We start from the raw sequence: 19,196 nt of genomic DNA on the forward strand, positions 1-19,196 counted from the left end.
GTCAGGTTTGCTCAGGTAGCGATCTCTGCAGCTCCTTCAGAGCTCCCTCATGGGCCTCTTGATTGCTTCTCTGATTAATGCTCTCCTTGTGCAGCCTGTCAGTTTAGGTTGACAGCCATATCTCGAAAGACTTACAGTTGTGACAAGGACTTTTTATCTTCAGATGATGGGCTGAAAAGTACTCTGTGAGATGTTCAAAGCCTTGCATCTTGTCACACAGGCAAACTGCTTTAAATTTCTCCACAGTTGTATCCCTGGTCTGCTTGTGTTTTTGTTTTATTCTGTTGCTTTTATTCACATCTTCATGTGGCTGTTTGTTCATTAATGTTCTGCAATAAACAAGTAAGACTCTCACTAAAACAGAAGCTCTGCCCTGAAGCAGTAACCCACATAAAACAAATACTGAGCACCGTAGATTGTCGACTTTCTGCAGAGTCAATATAGCTGGAGACCTTGAGGTTTTCAGATTTGCTCAGGAACAGTGCATACATATTTCCAGAGAAAATATGGTAAATGGCCTGTATTTGAACTATATCAAAGCCTCATATTGCTAAGTGCAGTGCAAATTGCTGTAGGAAGTGGTGTATAGACACTTCTCTGTTTGGAGATCCAATAGATGAGTCTGTTTTGATGATTGGCCAAGAGAATAGCACTTACCTACCTGACTGCAATATGTTGAAGTTAAAGTTAGGGTCTTCTGCAGGTTTGTTTTATTTTTTATTTATTTTATTATTTTATTTTTCAAAAGATGGGGTTGCCCCTTTGGTTTCAGTGAAAGAAGTTCTTAATTTATGGCATTTGTGTTCGAGGGCGTGTGTTTGATTTTTGTGTGCTAGTCGGGGGTTGCCTTCTGGACAATTTGGGTTAGGGAAGTTCAGACAACAATTCTGAGTGCTACACTGTCAAACAGGACATGATAAGAAAGAATATCTTAATGCTTTGGCCCACCAAGAGATTTTGGACAATCTCAATTCTCCCAATTTTGTGGGAACAGTTCTTAAGCAATGGTCCCTTCCTGTTTCAACATGCTGGCGCAAGAGCTATATAGACAAGGATGAGTGAGTTTTATGTGGAATAATTTGAAAAGTCCTAACACTTTTTCTGATGCCAAAACTGCTAGCCAGGCTTCTCATCCAACATCACTGTCAGATCTCAAAAAATATGGACCAACAATACCATCAAAAATCCTATAAAAACAATCTTAATCCTTTTGGAAATGTTTCCAGGACAGTTTGCGCTGTTAGGTCAAGGTGGGATCATACTAGACCCTATGGATTAAGAAGAGATTTCGCTCATGAAAATATGTGTGTGAAGGCACACAAGTGATAACTTTTGGCAATATGTGTGTGAAATAATTTAGTTTGTGGAATCTGCACTGATCTTACATCGAAAATGATATAATTTCTGGGTACAGCAATAAATTCCAGCCAGAAATGTTCAAGGACTACTACACTTTATTTTCCTCAAATGGAAAATAGTGTCCTTCCAGATCCTATTTTACATCCATTAAATATGTCCTTGTTCTTTGCTTGCGTTCTAGCACCGCAGGCAGGTTATGATTCACACACAATAAGCACTACTTTAACCATTTCTTACATTGAGGGTGGAAATCTGGCCCTGACCGTCTCTACTTCTTGGTTTAGTTTGGTGCAACTCTTTGACGCACATTCCTGTCAGTGCAGCAAAAACACAAGTCCACAGGGGGAAAGGAAAATGAGAGGTTTAGCAAGCAACAGGAAAACCGCTAAGAGAACACATTCCAGGCGCGCAGAGTCTGGACGGAACAATAAGGGGTGGGACGACAACTCTATGCCTACAACTATTTAAAAATCTCTAATCTCGCCTTTTAATCGGGAACACGGACGGCGGCTGAAGAATTCGTACTTAATGGGAACCGCGTACCCTCCGCCGTCTCTTGTGAAGCCAGTCGAAGCGGAAGGAGTCTGGTCCGAAACCCCACGACGATGTTCCTGTTGTGGGTTTTATCAGCGCAGATTTGGACCCAGATGAGATAGGTTTCATTGAGGTCGATGTGGACTCAGACAACCCGCTCTGAGGTCCTCTTCTTGCCTTTTTCCCCCCCACTTTTGAAACACTACTTTCATCTTTCCGTGTGTGCGCGCTGAAGTGACGCGGTTTTAAGTTTTAAACCGCTCTCCGGTTTACCAGAACAGTTTTTCTGTTTCCACGAAGCTGCGGCTGGTTTTGTCGTCGAGGCAGCGGAGAGGATGTGAGGTCTCTCCTGGATGAAACATCTGCAGCTGGGCCTTCCAACTTTTAACTGGTTTATTTCTGTCTCACGATGAGGCCAGGTTTACCTCCGGCGCTGGTCTAAACTCTTACTCGAGCTGTTTGTGATATGGGCTACGTGTGGCGGCTCCATCTGACAAGTTAAAAGAGGAGCAGAAAACAGGTAATAAACACATTTTGACTTTCTATTAACTCTTGCCTAATAACCTAATTAGTGCTGATAGGTAGCAATACAAAGTAATTTACCTTAAATCACTTTTCGAAGCGGGTCACATGTTTCCAGATGTGAACAGGTGTCACGTGTGTAGAAAACTATTAGTTTTCCATCTATGAGCACATAGAGATGGACCTAATGTAAAGTCATTGATCATAGAAACTCAATTTTTCACAAAAATTGATTTGTTACCCGTTTTAATGGGATTTTTGCTCACATGGGAAGAAGTAAGTAATTAATCAAGATATTTGCATTATTTCTTTGCTGTAATTCTAGGGAAATATTCAGTTATTTTAATATGCGCAAGAGCAATTCTGATTTTTATTGAATTCCCAAGTTTAAATGAATAATAATAAAAAAAAAAATATTTAGCCTGAAAAAGAGGAAGCATATTTAGTTATTTCTCATGTATTTGTTTTAAAAAGAGTACCTTCAGCCTTTCCTTTTAACTTTTCCACATTTTGCTGTAAGCACAAACTTTACAAACACAAGGTAGTGCATCAATGTATAAAGAAGATAACAGATAATGTTTAGATTTGTATTCGTTTTTTCACAAATAAAGTATGAGAAGTGTGAGTATTTATATTCAGTTTTACGGAGTCAATACTTAGGGAAGCTACTTTCTCCTGCAGTTACAGCAACAAGACAATAAATATCTTCCAGCTCTGCACATCTTATAGCTAAATGAAGATGCTATAACTTAGCTATAAGCTCGAGTTCAGTCAAGCATTTGACTGAGCTTGAGCCAATGCAAAATGGCTCAAGCTCAGTCAGATTGGATGGAGATCAGTAGTTAGGGGTGGAGTTTGACTGGGTCATTTTATTGTAGTTCTAGCTATATGTTTAGAGTCACTAATGTGTTTCAGCAAGGGGTGGTTTGTTCAGGATGATGAACAGTCTCATTTTATTTCTTCACATATAGCGTTTTGAATGTAGGCCAAAAAGTCAAATAGTGAGCAGAACATCTTCCCCATGGTGGCTTGTAACAAACTGCAAACCAGACTTTATGTAACTTTCTCTCTCCACTGAAGTCTTCTTGCTATTTGACCATAAATAGGCTGTCTTTGAAATCTTCACTGAACATGATTGAATTCATGCTGAGATCAAATTATATGCTGATGGAATCTATTTATTAGTTAGGAGACTTTGGAAGGGAAATGTTTGACATTGATTTCAAATTCCAAATACAGATTTCAAATGTGGATTTGTAAAAACAAAACAAAGAAACTGTGCAAAGAGTGTATAATTTTCCTTCTGTTTTATAATTGAAGGAAATCTGTGTTGGTTTGTTTGTTTGCTACGTTTTAAAAGAATACGTGTTTTACCTTAACCAGTTGCGGTGGTCATAGGTAAAAATTCAATCAAGGCATATATTTTGGGTAATTCCTAAATGAGAAAGTCTGCACCAAAGACCTTGTGGTTGTGTTTAAATTAAATTTCTCTTTTTCTCCCACTGAACTTACACCACCACAAACATGCTGGAGCATTTTGACCTTCCAGACTTCAGGTCATCTTTCCATGTGACCGCTAGTGTTAGCTCATCAGGTGCATGCTGTTCACACTAATATCTGTGTGTTTGTTATTTTCTCTTCATGCATTTCCCTTCATTGTTTTCCGTCTTCTGTTTGGGAGGCAGCGTTTGTGTGTGCAGCTGAGTTTGAAGAATTTCCCATTTCCTCTCTCAGACAAACGTTCATTTCAGGTTTGATTTAAGGGGGAAAAGCGTCGTCTGCTTTTGTGCTGTAGGCTTCATGATAGAAGCTGTTGTAATACAACAGCATTTATTCTCAGAGGGGAAAAAAAACAACATTTAATCTAAAGAAGAGGAAAGTTTGTGTGTGATGAGGTGCCCGACACATCCAACCACCGCAACCGCACAGTCATTCAGATGGAATGAGAGATCTGCCTCCCTGAATTAGAGCCATGCAGATGAGAGGAAGAGATGACAGTGGTTGTTTTCCCCTGGGCCACGTGGGTGTAGCTTTGGACAGAATGGCGACAAACAGAAGCTAAGTATAAAGTCTGTACGCCTGCGGTGGGAGATTTTCCTTCACTGAGATCTCTGAAACATTTCAGCGATAATAAAAAATAGCAATAGGTATTTTGTTCCATATAACACAGTAGGAGTGTAACAGGTGAACCTTTTATGGATGCAAACTCGACTAAAAACCCACCTGTTTAGGATTGTATTTGAAACGTAATCAATTACAAATTTATTGATGGAACCTGACTTAATGTCGTGTTTTGATTGTTGATTCTATGTTGCATTGTGTTTCTGTGTTTGATATGATGTAAAGCACTTTGAAATGCCTTGCTGCTGAAATGTGCTATACAAATAAAATTTGATTGATTGATTGATAGCTAGCTCTTCAAGTGCACTATTTAAATCAAGAATTAGTCCAGTTTGTGTGTGGCATTTGTGTTTAGGCCAACCATCAGATTTACTTTCTTGGTTGAGGTTACATTTTTAAAAAGCTGCATGATTCAGGAAGCACTTTGTGCCGGGTGATAAGACAAGGCGGTTGTGGTTTTAACATGTTCTGTACTTCGAGTTCAACCCTGACAAAAGCGGCGTCTCAAGCTAGAGGTTGCTATACACTGCTATCAGATTGTTCTGGATTCAGAGGAGATGTGAGACACCAGTTCACCCTTTGCTTCTCAGAAGAACCTCCTTTTATGGTCTGCTTTCATCAGGAAGTTCAGCTCAACTTGCAGGAACTGTGCAATTTAAGAGAGAGAAGGAAAAAAAAACAATTAGAAATTTCAGAGCACCAAAAAAAAAGTTTCAGTGAAACTAGGTGTTTGTCTGGTTTCTGTTCTGTCAGAACCATCTGACAGAAACCATCTTGTTGCCTTTGAAATGCAACAAGATGACTTCCTGCAGTCTGGACTTGGATTTTTTTTCAAGCAGATGCATCTAAACTAAAGGAAGATATCCAAAGCCTTGGGCTGAAGTTCGCTGGTTCCACTGCCAGATGTGTTGAGATCTCTTATAGCTTCCTACCAACAGTTGTTTTGTTCTTGCCATCCTTCTGCAAAATCCTGATATTTAGACCACACAACTAATAGCTGTCCAATCAGCAGATTCTCCCATATGAGCGGAGGATGTCTGCAGCTCCTCCAGAGTTGCCAAAGGGCCTCCTGGATGCCACTCTGAGTAATGCCACTAAAATTCCCAATATGTCACGTCACAGAAAATGTTCTTAAAACATCAGTTAACTGGGACAAGACTTGAACTCATTTGCTGAAGTTGTCTATTTTTCACAAAACAAAAAACATGATGGTTCTGTTACATTCACGCGTGTAGCTCCACTGCTCCTCTTTCTGAACTCACATAATGCCGTTAAAGGTCAGCTAAATGTTGCCGCTTATGTGCTAGTAGTCAATGGGCCGGTGGCAGGGAACACAGACAATCATCTACACACACATCAAAGGGCAATTTTTAAATTTAGCAATAAAACTAACAGCTAACAGGCATTAGCTGTTAGTTTTAGCACAAGGAAATCCATGAAAGCACATGCATATCACGCAAACTAGAGACAGAAAGGAACTGACGCCAGATCTTGTTAACCAAACCACCACAAAGGCAGGTTTGTATATCTTGGCAGGTGTTAAAATGCTTCTCAGTATGTTGGCCTTTATAAACTTGGGTTTGAGATTTAAAAAGGTCATGCTTAAACCCATTATTCCTAAATAAATGCTGACTGAAGCAGAGGCGCCAGAGAGCCAGTGGACCATTTATACTAATTTCTTCAATCAAAACCTTCCTCCTTTAGGAGGTATTTGTAACTCTCGGTTTGCTACATCTACATTTAGTGTAAAAAAACAAAACATGCTTTAAATCTTTATAAAAGCATGAAGAAACACTTGAGAACTTGCTGGTTCTCAAGGGTTTTGAGAACTTGCTGATTTCAACACAAGATCAGCAGTAATGATATCAAAATTGTGGAGGTGAACAAGCCTTTTTTATTAATTTATCAATTTTATAAACTAGATGACAAACACCTGTTTCATTCATCAAAATGCACTGGTCTAGTGGCGGTGGTCTGCATCCGTTCTGTTTTACACCTTTCACCTTTTAGCTCCTTCCTTTTTTAGATTTCACGAAACAGTGTGCTACAGACATTAACTTGTTGAACTGGTTAAAAGACGCTTTTATGTTAGATATTCTTGGATATTCTATGTGCTTTCATCTAAGCCCTTTTATTGGCGCTCTTGCTATATGTTTAGGATCTCCGACCCCCTGCAATGTGAATTTCTTCTCTAGTCTTTAGAACCTCTTTCACAGGGGTGTCCTAAGTGAGACCCAGGTACCAATTGTGGCCCAGGTCTTAGATTCATCATTTTCAACTTAAGAATCATACAAATCTGACCAGCTGGGGCTGGTGGTTAATGCAGATTGAGACGTTTTATTTTTAATTAGATTAAAGTTATTACAGACAGATTAAAATATTCTTATTTACTAAATGTTGTTCATATATGAAATTATTCTTTATTCATTCTCTTTGAAGTCACTGTCAAATAGATTTTTTGTACAGGAAAAAACTCTGGTGCACTCAAATCTGCTTTTATTTTTATTCGTTTATTAAACTTTGCTAAAGAAACCAAGTTTTTTTTTTTTAAATGAGAGTAACCCAAATACTGGTGTTGTTGCTGAGAATAGAATAAATCGCAAATCAGTTGAGCCCAGATTAATTAAACATTAATCTTGAGTTGTGGTCCTTCTCAGGAGTAGGCATCTCACCTGAAATTTTTTGAAAATCAATATCCTTACTCTTCCACTTTACTCATATGTACTACTTTGTGAGGGTGTACATTATAAAGTTTGTCGCGTTTGTAGGTCAGTAAATGACCCAAGCAGAGGAACTGACTGTGGCAAATCCAGGGTGTAAAGTAAGAAACAACAGAAGGCCTTATAATGGGAAAAGTAAGGCAGGCAGAGTAATTTGAGAATCCAGTAAGGAACAAATAAAAACCAAAAGCTTAAATACTGAGGCATGGGTGGAACATGACAAAGGAAACAGTTTGCTTAATTGGAAGAGACTAATTAAAACAAAGGAAGGTGAACTAAGACTCAAAAGAATTAACAAACCAAAAGGGAAAAGGCCTGAAACTAACATAAGAGAATAAATCAAAATGCATAGACAAAAGTAGGAAAGATATATTAATAATAAAATAAGAAACTAAACACAAACAATTTATGTTATGTTAGGGCAAAACTCTAGCACAATAACAAACAAATGAATTTGGCAAGACATTTTCTAGCCAAAGGTCTAGGAAAAAAAACACAAAAGAAAACCAAAACACAAACATCTGTGGATCATTTTGTAGAAAAGATATAAGCAATACAAATATTGTTGCAACATTCTGTTTTATGGTTGTCATATTTTGAAAAATAATTGGAATCTCGCTAAAGTCCTTTAGTTGATGTAAATGAAAATAGCTAAAAACAAAATACAAGTGAATTAAAGTTGAATTATATCCACTGATACTGTTGAAAGATGTTGCTTCGCTTTTTAATAAAAGCTTAATTCCGAGCTCCCTTAAGTTTCGACTGTGCATTGCAGTCCTCTCACTTTGCGTGACTGCCAGCACCATGGCCCTAAACAATGAGCAGACCCGAGTCTCGCCGGCCAGCCGGGTGGGGCCACTCAATGGCAGGAAGCATAGCCATCAATATTTACTCTGCGAGCAGGCTAGCTGTGGAGTCGTCAGGCCTGGAGCCCGTGTAGCACAGCGCCACAAGCAGTCCAAGAACACACAAACACAAACACACTTAAGGGCCTTTTCAGCCCGCTTCCCCTTAAGCCCCCTTTTTTTTCCCACCCAGTGCAATTAAACACAGTCAGACAGGCTGGATCCTCTGGTTGTTGTTTTTGACCTCATAGCTTCCTTTAGGGCCTCGACTTCAGCCACCGCTCTGCTCCTCATGGACACAACTATTAAGTTACCATCTGTAAACTGAAATCAAGCCACAGCTGAGCTTCTCTGGGTCACTTCTCCCTTTCTAAGTATAAAAAAAGAAAAAAAAACTTCTGCTAACACTGTTTCTCTTTTATTTCCTCAGTGATGGGAAGATCTGTTCTGCTCACGGTTCTGTTAGCAGGAGTTTTTCTCTTGACTTCCACCATTCATGCAGGTGAGTTAAATATAAAGTTCTTGTTGTTGTTTTTTGCTTTCCTCGTGAAGCGTTCACTTGTTTTATTCTGCCGAAGTTCCGTTCAGTCCCCTGAAATGAAACTGTCTGTGTCCAACCAACAAGCTTAAACAGGACCAGTGTTTACCAGCTTCGTGACATGATGAGCAATCAAAGTAAATGAGAGGCAGATTTTCTCCACCCACTTCAAGAGGAAAGTTTCTTATATGCTCGACTGTTTTCCTTTTAGTTTTAAATTGCCTCTGGCAGTTTAAACAAAGTTGCATTCCTGCAGAGCTTTTCAACTCATAAGGGGATATTTCTGTCACTCCGTGCACAATATGGGTGAATTTTAATGTATTGTAATATTATCAAGAAGTTAAAACATTTTATTAGTTTATTTGAAAACATGAAACTGAAAATATTAACTAAACATTGAAGGATATATCTTAAGTTTTGTTTTTTGGTCAGCTTTGATGATTGTAGCTTACAGCTAATGAAGATATTATTTTTTGTCATAAAATGACAGACATTTTTATAGAGATATCAGCTATTATAGACAGAGAACACCACTGACTTCACAGTTGCCAAGCGGAGAGTCACTGACACTGTCAACAAGGAGTAGCAGCCAAGAACAGTCCAGCTGACTCTTCACAGAAGTCTGCATACAAACATGTTGATGGAAGGTTGAGTGGAAGGAAAAAAGCATTGCAGGAAAAAGTGCATAAGCAAAAGAGACAAGAGTTTAGGGGAGTGGCTGGAGTCGGTACTTCAAGAGCCACCCTAGAAAGATGAGATTCATTCAGGGACAAGTCGCATTTCTTGCAATAAGTCGCTCCGGAACCAGGACAATTTCAGTAGCTTCCTGCAAAAGAACAAAGACCGGACCGTGACTGAGTATTTTAAAAACTTATTTTTAGATGAGAGTAAATGTTTCATTCAATTTGGAAGTCAAGGTCCCAGTATCTGGAGGAAGAGTGGGAAGTCACAGATTACTACAGTAGTTGCTTGAGGTTCGGTGTTATTTGGGCCATATCATCTCCTGGTGTTGGACCATGTAGTGTTGTTGAGTCCAAAGTCATTGCAGCCTCCAACCAAGAAATTTTAGAGCACTTCATCCACCACTCTGCTGATAAACTTTATGAAGACGCTAATTTCAGTTTCCTTTGGTTCTTGTCACCTACTCACACTTCCAAAGTACCTGGAGATGATGACACTGTCTGAGGCCACTGACCTGACCGGAACCCCAAAGCAAAATGTCCAGAGGAAGATGAGAGACACCAACAAGATGCAGACTGCTATCAGAGCAGCCTAGGTTTTGATTTTACTTCAGCAAAACCACAAACTGATCACCAACATGCCACTCTGCACTGATGCAGTGATACAAATATTCTATATTCTATATAGTACATGGAAAATGTTGGTTTTTCTTTACTCGTATCATAATCATCAAACTAAACAGAAATGGAAAATTTAGAATGCATTACTTTGTGTGAATGATATATAAGTTTCACTTTTAAATTGCATTTCTGAAAAAAGTAATTTTTTGATGAATTACCTAAGGTACCTGTGGAGAACTTCAACTTTTAAGTTTTTAACACTATATCCCATGAGTTCAGATCATCGTCAGGTATTACATGGAATCTTTAAAGGCCTAATAGCAAACTGAGGCTTACATTTTGGGTTGTGTTGTCTCATTTTTGACAATATTGTCATTTGAAACCAAAATGGCCCCTCCCAATGAACGACCACAAGCTGGCTGTTGACGTGCCATCATGTGGCAGCACAGAAAATGCGGCTAACTTATAATTTGTGTTCTCCTAAAAGGAAATCATTTCTGACCTCCCGCCTATGATTCTTACCTCACCGTTGTGTGACGCGTTTTAGATTTAAATTAATTTCTATTTTATATTTTGTTCTTGTGCCTCAGAGAACCAGGATGGCAGTGAAGAAGGGAAGCTGCTGTGCAAATGCGAGAACCCAAAGAACCCAATCATTTGCAGCAACGAGACGTGCAGAGGAAACTACTGTTTCTACTCCTTGGTGCTAAACAAGGACGCAGAAGCAGAAAGCTCTGTCACTGAGACATGGGGATGTTTCCCAGAACAACACTTCAGAGAGCAGTGCTTTGGATCCTTCCCCGGCTTTTTTGTCCAGTGCTGCCAGACGGACAAGTGCAACACCCTGATCACACCGCCTCCAAATATTAGTCTGTACCTATAGTCATACTTTTGCAATATTTATATATCGTAGAAATGTATTACTAAACTTAATGGATCTGAGTGATTAGCTTTCATGAGGTAACTTTGGTCAGCTTGCATGGGTTAGTGGCAAGCAAGTCTTCTCTAGAGGTTGTAATTGCTTCCCCCTGGTGGTGAGTTACAGCAAATAAGTACATCAAGACTCATCAGTAGTTACTGTATATCTCAGCACATTAGAACTTCATTGAAAAGTTAATTTATTTCATTTTATAAAAGGAAACTGTGCATGTGCAAAGTAATTCTGCTAATACGTAAAGAATAAAAAAAAAATGAATTTCACATATTATTGAATATTTGCAGCCATTGCTGTGATGTTTCTATAACTTGAATAGACTCCACCTGTGGTAAACTGCTGACTGAATTGGATTTGGAAAGGCACGCATCTTTCTACGTTGGCTGTAATTATCAGAAGGAACAAAAATAAAAGCTTGAAATATATCACTCTGTTATTAATCAATGTATTATGAAATAGTTTTTTAGCTAAATTACTGAAATGAGTTTTTCAGAGGATTCGTGACTGAATCATTTATATCTGTCCAGATGGGGAGCCGACAACAGTTCCTCCCCCAGAGTACCCACATCCCAAACTGTGGATCGCTGTGGCTCTGCTGCTGCTATTCACATCTGTAAGCGTGTGTGGTTTTCTGCTGTTTCTGCGATTTCGACGTGCACCCAGCAAACTGAAAGACCCCGAAGATCACGGCCTCACGGTCAAAGTCCCCAGCGGAAATGACCCCACATACGGCGTAAACAACACCTCGTACCTTCCAATGAGACAGAGTAGAATGACTATTTTAGCTCTTAAATATATCTGCGTCTCTTGTTTTTTTAGGAAATCTTTGATGAGTTTTGTACTTCAGGAAGTGGGACAGGCCTTCCATATCTGGTCCAAAGAACTATGGCGAGACAAATCTCTCTTGTTGAATGTGTTGGTCAGTTTTATTTCAGTTTATTTCTTGTTCTCTTTCTCTCTTTTGCGGTAACCCTGATTAACTCTGTCTTTTCCTATCCAGGTAAAGGCAGATATGGTGAAGTGTGGAGGGGCACATGGATGGGGGAGAGTGTGGCTGTCAAGATTTTCTCCTCCAGGGACGAGCAGTCCTGGTTCAGAGAGACAGAGATCTACAATACAGTGCAGCTGCGCCATGAGAATATCCTGGGTACGGCAGCTAAAGCTGTGAGAAATAACCTTTCTACATCAAGAAAAACTTTTTTTTTAAGCTACAATATGTGCCTTCCACCGTTTGTATGGCCACCTAAAACTTTGATACCCATCAAATTAAATGTGAGACTAAAAGAAAACCCAGAAGTCGGTTTCCTGACATCTCTCGTTTTGTCTTTCAGGTTTCATTGCCTCGGACATGACGTCCAAAAACTCCAGCACCCAGCTGTGGCTCGTCACTCACTTCCATGAGCTGGGTTCGCTCTATGACTTCCTGCAGTACAGCAGCCTGGAGCCAGAGAGCTGCTTGAGGATGTGCCTCTCGGTGGCCTGTGGCCTGGTCCACCTCCACACTGAGATAGTCAGCTCCCAGGAGAAGCCGGCAATCGCCCACCGAGACCTCAAGAGCAGAAACATCCTGGTGAAGAGGAACGGACAGTGCTGCATCGCCGATCTAGGTAAAGTGTGCATGTTGCATCTACTTTCAAATTTGTGCTGATTTCACTCATTCATTCAAAGTGATAGATGAAATAATTTCACCTGTATTTTACGCACCCCGCCTCCTCAGGCTTGGCTGTGATGCACTCTCAGTCTCATGACTACTTGGATGTGGGCAACAACCCTCGTGTAGGGACAAAGCGCTACATGGCCCCTGAAGTGCTGGATGAGACTATTCGTGTCGATGTCTTTGAGTCTTACAAGCAAACAGACATCTGGGCCCTTGGCTTGGTCTTCTGGGAAATAACGCGCAGGACTGTCGTCAACGGTAAGCCGGCAGTAAGACCCTCAACCTAGCAACAGTATCCATATTTTGTCATGTTACAACCACAAATTGCATTATTTGATTGGAATTTTGTATGACAGATTGGGCTGGACTCTAAAAAGGGTTCTGTGGGTTTTGTGGATTTTAAGCAGATGAGGTGCTTTAAATGTACATATTTAATGATCAATCTGCAGCCAAAAACTGGCGGATCCTTTACACCCTTTAGGAGACCACTGCTCTCATTACATGACAAACATGGATAAAAACTTCTTAGATGCTGCAAAAGATATGAGAGTTCACATTCAAGCAGGAAAATAGACCTAAACATAGAGCCAGAGTTACAATAAAATGGCCTAGATGAAAGCATTTCAACTTGTTAGAACAGCATAGTCAAAATTCAGAGCTAAATCAAATTAAAAAATTGGAACAAAACTTGATCAACTCTGACTGGGCTTTAGCTATGCTGCAGAGAGGAATTAGAAAAGATGTCAGTCTCTAGATCTGCAAAGTGGGTGTAGAATAATATACCTCAAGGTAGTGAAAGATGGGAGTGGAGACAGGGTGGTGTTAAAAAAAAATACATGTAGCACATTTTGGATTTCTATTTCTAAAAGTGCCATATGTTGCATTGTTTTCCTGCCACCTTACTTTGTCCATCTATAACATAAAATCCCAATAAAATCCACAGAGGTATGAGTTTCTCCTAGTGATGTGGAAATGGTCCAGGGGTGTGAGTACACTTGTCAGGCATTGCAGTAGATTTGTTGTTTTAAAATCTGAGCCAAATAAAATAAAAAGAAATGATTAGTTTCTCCCTATTTGTCGGAAACACGAAAATGTGTCTTTTCTCACCGTGTTGTTGTTCTGGTAGTATACACACACAAAAGACTGCATCTCATCAGTTGAGCAGTTTTGTTTTTTATTTCCTCCTCTGTGTCTGTCTCTCCTCCCCTCTCCCATGATTAGCACTGCAGTAATTATAAACAGTCTTATCTGTTGTCAGCACTCACTGTTACATGGCCCAGATGCCCATGCACACAAGTTGTCATTGCAAACACATTCCCATGTGCAACCGGTTACACACTGCTGCTGCACACACGGACACAATGTGCAGATGAATACATATGTGGGGGAAGGTCTTCACCAGGGAACCGGTATCTCTCCTGCTGTCCTGTTTAGCCAAACATACTTTACAAAAACTCCCACTGCAGCTTATCTCCCGCAAGCTTATCTTTCTGTTTCAAGCCTTTTATGAGAGGAAAAATGCATGTGCTGTAAATTTATGTGGGAATAAATAAATAAGAAGCTGATATAAATTTGAGGAGGTATGACATGTGATCTTTCAGTTTGCCAGGGCGTATATTTACTTTCATGAACTGCATTTTCTCTGTCATGGTTGTTATTTTTAAAATGTGTGACTAAGTTTGTGTTGTTTATTCCTGTCCCACTTTTAGGGATTGTTGAGGAGTATCGACCGCCCTTCTTTGACTTGGTGCCCTCTGATCCAAGCTTTGAGGAGATGAAGAAGGTGGTGTGTGTGGACCAGCAGAAGCCCAGCCTGCACAACAGGCTCCACTCCCACCCAGTAAGTCCTTCCATTATACACACACAACCAAACACGCAGCTATATTAAAGAAGCAATTTGCTGGTGTAAGAAGTACCAGGTGAAATTTACACTGACATGGTAATCTTTCCAAAAATGAAAATATTTCATTTTAATTTCGTAGTAAACAGAACCGAAGACATTCAGCAAGTTTTACTCAAAAGCAGATTTGGACACACCCATTCATTGAACTTGGCTAGATAGAGTAGCCGGTTTTACACACAGAGTCACTCATGTCCTGTTCTTTGTTGCTGAATGTGGGCAAAAAAAGTTGTAAAGCCGCAACATAGGAATCATATTCTTTTCTTTAATGAGGCAAACATGCAATACTCTTGTGTGTTATTTCTACAAGTATTTCCCTTTTTGTACAAAAATCTAACTTTTTGTGTCAATGAAATGTTTACATTTTAACTGATTGTTGAGCAGGTGAAAAAAAAACTGTTTTGTATTTTCAGTTTTAAAAACATTTTTTTGTAGAGTAATTTTATGTTGTTCCTTGTGAATAAGATTAGCGCACCACTGACCCACACTTGCAGCGGGAAGGAGAACCCGTCTCAAGTCTTTGCAGCCTCCAACAGATTTTCTTTTAGGATTACCCTGAATTTACTTTCCCCTTTTCTTCTGAAAATCGGTTCTTACTGAAGAAAAAACAAATCCCCATTGCATAACCGATGGCGTTTTGCATGGAAGCCAAAAAAAAGAAGTAACATTTTAATTTCATCTGACCACAGCACCTTCTTCCACATGTCTACTGCGTCTTCCAAATGACAAACTCTTGGTGTAATTTCTAATGACTGCTTTTTATGTACTTTCTTGGCATTCTGCTATGAAGGCCAGATATTTGGAGTGCACAGCTTGTTGTTACTGTTCTCCTTTTGTGGTTAATCTTCTCCATACACATCATGTCAATATAGGCAGACGGATGTCATTTGTCACTAATTAGGTGACAAATGAAGGCAAATTTAATGAAGGGAAGGGAATTTAAAGTTGAGGAGGAATACAAATAAACATCCTACTTGTGAGATTTTTTGAAAATGTTAAAAGCCTTGTGTTTATTGATTTACCTCCATTTCGCAATTATTTGCTACTTTCTCCTGGTTTATTGCATGAAATCTCGATATGATACATTGAGATGTATCATATCAAGACTGTGGTTGCAGTGTATGAATACGCTGTATTTTATAGTATCTTGCATTGTTACAAGAAAGATTGGCTCATTTGAAGAAAAACTAAAACAGTACTATGAAGTTTACTCAAATAAGGACATATCGCCAGTGGCTGTTACTTTAATTACTTCTTTGTGTTTACAGATCCTATCAGCCATCGTCAAGATCATGAAGGAGTGTTGGTACCAGAACCCAACGGCCCGCCTCACAGCCTTGAGGGTGAAGAAAACTCTTTCCAAGCTGGACGTCGAAAGCGACTTCAGCATAGAGAAACTCAAACGTGACATCTAAGCGAAAATACCAAGAAATATCATGGAAAACTACAAAAACCAACAGGAGGAATGTTGAACAGCATAGTCATCAACTCTTCCCAAAACCGTATTTTGGAATTGCACATTTATAGCAGTTCTCCAAGCAAGGGGTCATAAAGGGAACTTGTTTTTTTACTCACCACTAGAAGACAGGAAATCATTGCCTTATTACTCACACTTTTCCAAAGTGGGTTTTTCACAAAAACTTAGTCATAGACAGCACAAAAGCTTGGCTTGTTTCACTATGATTTACAGGACACGTAAAAAGACAGAAGCTCTCACCAAAACAGTATTGACTATAATGTAAAAATGTTCAACTTAAGTTAAAGGAGCATTTATCACAGGTAGCAAAGACAGACTGAAATATTTAGTTGTACATATTCTACAAGCATTGAACCTTGTAAGGGTTCAATGGTTATTTACAATCTTGATATTAGTGTAAATATATTTCAAGAGATGTTATTTTCTATTTTAAAGCACATTTTATACACCTTTTTATCCCAATTTTTAATTTTTTTTGTTTATTTAGACCTAAAATGTACTACCATAATCACTATGGTCAAGAAAGTAAATCACAGAATGATATGAAATATTGGAGATCTTTAATAAAGGTTTTGTATTTTGCAAATAAACCAGTTCTTGTTGTTTTCTTTTCGACCAGCAGAGGGCATCAGAGAGTCAACATACAAGCATTTCTTATGACTACTGAAATATGGAAACATTTTACATTTAATTGTTTTGATAAATGTGTTAAATTTTCACTACATTACCTCCGTTGTTGCACAGGAAAGAGCCTTTTCTTAAATACAAATGTCAAAGTAATCATTGCAACATTTATAAAGTACACTTTAAAGTGTATTACTAAAACAGGATAAAAACAAAAAGTCTCAATAAATAAAAGTACTGTTCTGCGAAAATATCTTCTGTTAAACAGCTTTATAATTACATGTGATTATTATTTTTTGTGATAGTAAATGTGAAACTGTTACATATTTTTAAACCTTTAGGATTTAACACCAAATCCTCAAATTACCAATACGTTAAATATGAAGCATGAATTGGATTGTTTAAGCATAGACAAACTGAAAAGTTTTCTTTGATCTTACTTGGAAAAGAAACTTTTAAAAAGTAAACATTTGATGTCTTCTCAGAGTAAACAAAGATTTTCAATGAGTTTCGTTTAGGCTTTATCTTTACAGGAAGTCTATGTCTGGTTAGGTTTTTGGTTTATCATATTTGCTTATCTTATTTTTTTTTATATGTGCATAAACAAAAATAATGGCCTCTGATGATAAATGGCGCACAACATGAATTACAGACGCAACAGATCGCAGTCGACGAAGAATCAGAACCGCCGCTGAATTCTGCAAAACCTAAAGGATGTTGCAACGGATGTAATGAAGATATTGATATCAGCTGGGTAGCATCTGCAAGATTTCTTTCTGCCCCAGTCGAACGTTTTCCATTTCTCCTTTATCCGTGGCTTTGTGTGGGTGTGTTTATGTTGTCTGGCCCCTGTTAAACAAACCTCAGTGAGATAATACTCCCACTCTGTCTGCCCAGTCAGATGAGGGTTATTTTTAACACTGCAGGAGGGGAGCAGTTAGATATCTGGGGGTCCAAACTCTCCATGCTAATTTACATGGACTCTCTGCCCCACGTCTAAGTCCTGTTGTATTTTTCACATTGGGGTCATTGTTGGTGACTCAGTAGAGACACCAACAATGCTGAATATCGTTTCTACTTAAGAAGTGTGGAGATAAAAAAAAATCTTGAAAGAACTGATAATGGAGTGGTCTGAAACAATCAATCAATCAAATTTATTTGTATAGAACATTTCAGCAGCGAGACAGTTCAAAGTGCTTTACATCGCAAAAAACACAAAGTCATAAAAGACACCATTCAGTCAACTACTGATAAAACCAGTAATAAACATTACATTTTAATGAAGGCCATCATCAAAATCATAAGTACACATCATGTGTATTCATGATGTTGATGATAAATACACATCATCAAATTATGATAACATATTTAGTTCTAAACATACTAAATACTTAGTATGCTTAGTACTACGTTTAGTATTTAGTACTAAACATACTACACATGTTTAGTATGTAACATATTTAGCATGTTTAGTACTAGCCATATTTAGTTTGTTTAGTAAATGTTTCATTTATTATGGTTGAAAAGAATCTCTAAACAGGTGGGCTTAGAGTCAGAACTGGACTAGGGGAATCAGTGAGCGGCAAAACTATTTGTGTACCTTCAGTTTTTCCGATTTTGGTGTGTTACAACTAAAATTTTATTTTACTTTATCAGGATTTTAGATAATAGACTAAAAGAAAGCAGTGCATACTGTAGTTGTAACAATTTCTGAGATTTCTTCCATAGCTGTGCATCTATTACAGCAGTTTGTCAATACAGAGTCATACTAAATGTTACAGTTTCAGTTCTTCCCCTGCTGCCCTTTAAACTTCATCCTACATTGGGGAAATGTTTCATTTTCAAGCCCACTCTCAGCACTTTCATTTGCATCAGACAACTTCGTCATATCTCACTTTTTCAGCCACTGTGGTTCTATAAACGCTCCTGCAGACACACGTGCTTCATTTTTTTTTTAAATTATTGGTTTCTTTTCACAAACAGGTCACAATAGTCAATTAAAATTTACATCTAACTAAAATTTACAGACACATTTTTCCAAGTTTAAAAAGATGCAGCACAGTAACACAATGTAATAATATGCAGGCATTTTAATTTTTCTTAAACAATTGAATTTTTTTAAATTTATATATACATATAGTTTATCATTTTTTGTACTTCATGTATTTTTCAGACTCTTCTGTTTTCTGGTTTTCTACTATTTCATTTAATAGGGCAATGCATCCCTGGACAGTTGGAGTGTTTTCGTATTCATTAGAAATAGGTCATATCCCAGAAAAGGGAATAAAATGTCCTAAAACTGTCATAAAATTACAAGAGAATATATACTCGAAAAAATAAAACAACACAGGCATGAAACTGATACATGCTGGAAAAAAAACAGAATTTTTCTTTTTACAGATAACCATCTCAAGATTAACGGGGATAAATCTGATTTGAATCTCCACATATAATACTCAAAATTCAAAATGTGGCAAGTATAAAAAAAACATATACACAAGTACTGTTTTTCTGTGGCACATAGAGGAAGATGACATCAGACTGAATCACTAACCAGACAGGCAGACTATGAATGAGGGGGCGGCTAGATGAGGGTCACTGCTGATCTTGGGATGAAGCAACAAATCCAGCATCTCAAGAAGACAATTGTGGATTTGTCCTCTC

The 19,196-nt window shown here is 38.4% G+C and overlaps 1 protein-coding gene across 2 annotated transcripts; it reads left to right on the forward strand.

Annotated features, from left to right (window-relative positions):
* Positions 1 to 1,691: 1,691 nt before the first annotated feature.
* Positions 1,692 to 16,501, forward strand: acvrl1 (activin A receptor like type 1). Of its 2 annotated transcripts, XM_032574480.1 has the most exons (11): positions 1,692 to 2,230; positions 2,313 to 2,412; positions 8,532 to 8,603; positions 10,531 to 10,809; positions 11,402 to 11,607; positions 11,694 to 11,793; positions 11,875 to 12,021; positions 12,206 to 12,481; positions 12,592 to 12,789; positions 14,241 to 14,371; positions 15,700 to 16,501. In XM_032574480.1, coding segments are annotated over exons 2-11 (1,557 nt in total). In that variant the 5' UTR covers positions 1,692 to 2,230; positions 2,313 to 2,411; the 3' UTR covers positions 15,847 to 16,501. The 2 variants fall into 2 exon arrangements, with proteins under 2 accessions (XP_032430371.1, XP_032430362.1); XM_032574471.1 differs by having other exon boundaries at positions 1,692 to 2,412.
* The last annotated feature ends 2,695 nt before the right edge of the window (positions 16,502 to 19,196 follow it).

Source organism: Xiphophorus hellerii, chromosome 1 (genome assembly GCF_003331165.1).
Source record: "Xiphophorus hellerii strain 12219 chromosome 1, Xiphophorus_hellerii-4.1, whole genome shotgun sequence".
Classification (NCBI taxonomy): domain Eukaryota; kingdom Metazoa; phylum Chordata; class Actinopteri; order Cyprinodontiformes; family Poeciliidae; genus Xiphophorus; species Xiphophorus hellerii.